Below are 4,766 nucleotides of genomic sequence, written 5' to 3' on the forward strand. Positions count from 1 at the left end.
ACACATCGATCATAGTATTGTGTCCAGGACTGATAACATAGGCCCTCAATGTCTCTCAAACTAAATGGAATTAATTTTGCAGCGTAAACTTGGTTGGAGTGGAAGAGAAAAAGACATGGAAGTAGAACAAGTAGGAAAAAATGAGAGAGGAAGTCATGGTTTGCCTCGAGTCCTGTAGCACTTACCGTGCTTAAAATGGGATTTATTAGCCAAATATATGGTTAGGACCCACTTAAAGAAATCTCCATCAAGGATCCCCACTCGACCCATTAATTTTTTTTTTTTTTGAAAAATATAATAGAAATACCCCTCCCAAATTTGGTGAATGGTTGAAAGGCACCCTACCTTTTCAAAGAAAGATTCTATTAACACGTCAAGTTTTACTTACAACACCCCAATCGGTTACATAATCTGACCATCCTTTACAACGTTACAGCTTAAATGTGTATGACCCCATGATCCCTGGCGTGACAGAGAAGATTCTAGTTGCACACCAATCTTAAAAAATAACCATTTTTTTTTTTAAATAAAAAAAACCTATTCTCTAACCTACTAATTGCACTTCATTACCGATAATGTAAACATTTAGGATATTCACCTTCTCGTGGAAATATAAACATACTTGTTATACAACCAAGCATTTCTTACAAAAATCATTGACCAGCAATAATTTATGAGAGCATGGTTTAAGTCATTCAATAGTAGTCTATATTTAGGGTTGTCAATGGATCGGATCGGATTGGGATCGATGGTACCGATCCTATAAGGATCAGATCATGTCCGATATTGATCCAATAGGTACCGGATCAAATACTTATCGGATTCCAAAAGGTAAGAGTCTAATATTTATTTTTCAATAGTAAGATTTAGATTCAATCCATTAACAATCAGATCAAATCTAGAGAAGGTCAAATCCGATGTAATATACAAAATCTAAATAAACTTCATATATCTCAATTAATATATAATATAATTTATATACTTTCTAACATAATTCGGATCTGGTTGATCCAGTTTCAATCCAATAAGATATCGGATCCAATCCTTATTTGGAATCCAAATTCCAGACCTGATGTTATCGGATTGAAACGGATATTGTTATTCACCGAAACCTGAGGGCAATATCTAAATTATCCATAATATAAAAGGTCACAACGACTGTACCCGTTTTATTGTGGTCGTTGGCTTTGGCGCGCTTGCGAGTCTCACTCACTTCTCAAGAACCTTATCTCTCCATTCTTCTTCTTCTGATCTCTGCAAATCTAGGGTTTCGAATTCCTCAAAATCGTTATTGAAACATTTCGATTAAAAACCAACTCACCATATTTTTGTTTTTTCAAATTTCTCTGATCGAACCGCCATGGTTTCAACACTGAACTTGCAACCCAACGTTTCCATTTCTCCCAGCTTTTCCAACTCTTCATACTTTGCTCCTTCTGTATCTCCAACTGGAGTCAAAATCCCCAAAAGATTACTATTCTATGGCGTTAGTCTTTCGAAAATGCAGAATCAACAAACTCTATCACCATTATTGTCTCGGCGGTTGTTCCTACCTTCGGTGTCGGGGATTTGGGATGCCTTGACAGGCGGAAACTCTTCCCGTGAAGCGGTGATTGCAATTCGACGAGGAATGCTACTCTTCAGAGAGGTATAATTTATTCTCCTAAGATTCCTCTCAATCTTAGTTTCTTTGATAAACTAGGTTTTATATTTCTGATTGTTCTTTTATTTGATCCCAAGGGTGATGTTTCGGGGTCGTTAATGGAGTTTGATAGAGCGATCGAGTTGGATCCTCGCCAAAAGGCATGTATGTCACCAATTTTTTAATTGTGCCTTCGGGGTTTTAAAAAAATCACTATTTTCAATTTAATCAATTCGAAAACATAATGGACATTAATTTCACACTAACAAATCAAGGAGAGGGGGGAGTGAAAGAGAGAACAAGATGATTTTTTATATTTTTAGGTTTACGACACCCAAATTGGTGACTATGTCATCAAACTCTTTGGAGCCAATCAATTGGAGAAATATACATCTTATTACATATTACATTTCAGGCTCATCTCTTCACAAAGTTCCTCTTCCACTCTTTTCTCTTTTTTTTCCCTTGAATCTTTTCCCCTTTTTATTAAGAAAACTAAGACTCTCAAATCCAATCAACTCATGTGAATATGCACATAACCATCGGTTTTTTGTGTATCTCGAGGAAAATATATGGTTCTGTGCACATCCCGCGTTAGTAGAGTGGATTTGAGTGTCTTCTTTTGGTTGGTTTAACACAACTCTAAACAATAAATGTGGTAGGTTAGTAGAAGTGACATCATGAGTAGTGCTAGAGTGACTGTGCAGGACATTGCATTAGACACTAAACTGACGTGGAGGTGTGCATAGAACCATGGATGCTTTTCATCAGCACACTCCACGTCATCTCAGTGTCTAAATGCTGTGTCTTGCACAGTCACTTCAGCATTTTCCATATCATATTAGGGACCTCTTCATTTGGCAAATCTCATACGAGGTCATGCCTTTGGCAGTTTAGTTGTCTCCCTACCTCGCTAAATGGGGTTTCAATGGATTGAGTGGCCTTCCTAAAGATTACGATTCAGCAGTCTTCCTAAAGACCAGGATTAAGACTCAACATTCTTCCTGAGGACTAGGAGAGCCTTCCTACTTGGGAATCCCTCTCTAAAACCCTCCGACTAAGGGTTTTCTCCCTATAACCTCTCCAACTAAAAACTTTCTCCCTAGAACCTCCCAATTACGACTTCTTCCTTATAACTTCTCGAGTAGGGACACTTAAGGAAAACAGAAGCAATGGAGAACGGAAAAAAAAAAAGATGCAATCACACACACACAGAAACGCAGAGATTTTATGTGGTTCACATAAGATCGAGGTATGTCCATGGATCCACACCAATTCCACTATGAAGAGAAAACTCTGTTACAGATTACATCCTTTCACCGAGTAATGAGAAATATAGATGCCCCTAAGAAAATATAACTAGGGTTTACATCATATCGACGAAATCACTCTTAGGAAAATTTCTTCCGGGGGATCCACCCCTGAACCCCCACCTTCCAGTGTCCCCAGTGAGCATTTTGAAATGATGAACAATACTCCTTCCTCCCTATTCCTTAGTTTTATGAATTATAGATGCACATACCTCAAGGTGGCACATTTCCACACAAGATTAAATGTGATTTTTCAATACACGCAATACTCATTTGCAATATTGATCAATTTTAAATTGGACAATATCTACTCTGTAATGGTTCTTATCAGATCTTTGGCAGAGGGGGCTATCATTGTATTATCTGGATAGGTATTGTTATCTCACCAATTTTGGATTCTTATTGTAAATTGCTTGTTTGTAAAATTAGAACTTGGTAAAATTGAAGATGGTATATATGTAGATTTGAAGAAGGGGCAGAGCAGTTTCGATTAGATGTTTCACAGAATCCAAATGACACAGAGGAGTCGATATGGTGTTTCCTATGTGAAGCTCAATTGCATGGAGTGGAAGAAGCAAGGAGAAAATTTCTGGAGGCAAGTCAGTGCTTGTTGGGTATTGCTTATTCTTCCCTCTTTGAGTCTTGTGTGGATACTGAGTTCACCAAATTTGCATGCAACATTCACATACAGATTTCATTAAGATCATATGTATTTGAAACTAGTGGTGAATTATATTCATTACAACCAATGTTTATGTGATCCCTGATCAGAGTTATTGGTTTATCCGTTGCAACTAATGGTTATATTTGTTCCTAAAAATTACAACTCTATTTATCAGGTTGGCCGTGATCCACGACCTGTCATGCATGAAGTTTATAATATGTTCAAAGATGGTGGTGATCCAGAAAAGGTGTGGATGTATGTTTTGTGATCTAGGTTCATGAAGGTGCATTTATTTCCAAGAATTCATCTAATCAAAGCATGTGATTATTCTCTACAGCTTGTTTCCTCATTTTTGCAAGGGAAGGACCGTGAATATTTCTATGCTTCTTTGTATGCTGGGCTTTATTATGAGTCTCAGGTTTGTCATACTTAATTCTCCTTTTGTTGGATCTCTCACCTTGCACTTTATAATTACCATGTGCTTCTAATATATAAAAAAATTCTTGTTATTAATTATGAACGATGGAACTTAAACAATTTATGTGTCAGGCAAACTAACACAAAACAAATTTGAACTCATACCAGTCACCAAAAAGATGTCCAACAACTCAGAAATTATTATTCCTTCTTTGTTTTTCCAATTATGGTTATATAAATGCTTATGTATTCTTCAATTTGGTTGCTGGTATGATAGAAAAATTATTTGTGGATGCATCGATACAGTTTAACAATTTTCACCTGTGCAGAACAATCCGGAATCTGCCAAACTACACATACTTGCTTCTTGTCGATCCCCATATGGACTAAGGTCTGATGATTATATGGTCGCCCTTGCCAAGGTTCATTGTCTTTGTCGAAATTGGAGCTCCAATCAACCCTTCATTTTGTCCCCCCCTACTGAGTAAACGCTAATCCATATCAAAGCTCACCTTTCCTGAGGGTACAATCATGTTTCCACCAAGGGGTTGCCATCACTTGAGGCTTGGATTGCTGTGCATGTTGGGAGTATATGTATGATTAAGCTCATCAGTTATAATACCTAATTAAAATTATATCTCCATTAGTCTGCCACCTTGTAGGGGGAGGTGTTTACATTAGTTTGCGCGCCTTTAGATTTTCCACAACAATCAATATATCTGCAATCTTCTTC

General features: G+C 37.2%; 1 protein-coding gene across 1 annotated transcript; it reads left to right on the plus strand.

The window, feature by feature from the left end:
* Nucleotides 1–1,111: 1,111 nt before the first annotated feature.
* On the plus strand, nt 1,112–4,766 carry LOC147403070 (Tetratricopeptide repeat (TPR)-like superfamily protein). The gene is made up of 7 exons (XM_086438519.1): nt 1,112–1,648; nt 1,741–1,807; nt 3,284–3,323; nt 3,415–3,547; nt 3,792–3,863; nt 3,954–4,034; nt 4,363–4,766. The coding sequence occupies exons 1-7, from the start codon at nt 1,361–1,363 to the stop codon at nt 4,519–4,521; spliced, it is 840 nt and encodes a 279-aa protein (XP_086294645.1). The 5' UTR covers nt 1,112–1,360; the 3' UTR covers nt 4,522–4,766.

This window comes from Akebia trifoliata, chromosome 4 (assembly GCF_017979445.1).
Source record: "Akebia trifoliata isolate Shusen 1 chromosome 4, ASM1797944v1, whole genome shotgun sequence".
In the NCBI taxonomy this organism is placed as follows: Eukaryota; Viridiplantae; Streptophyta; class Magnoliopsida; order Ranunculales; family Lardizabalaceae; genus Akebia; species Akebia trifoliata.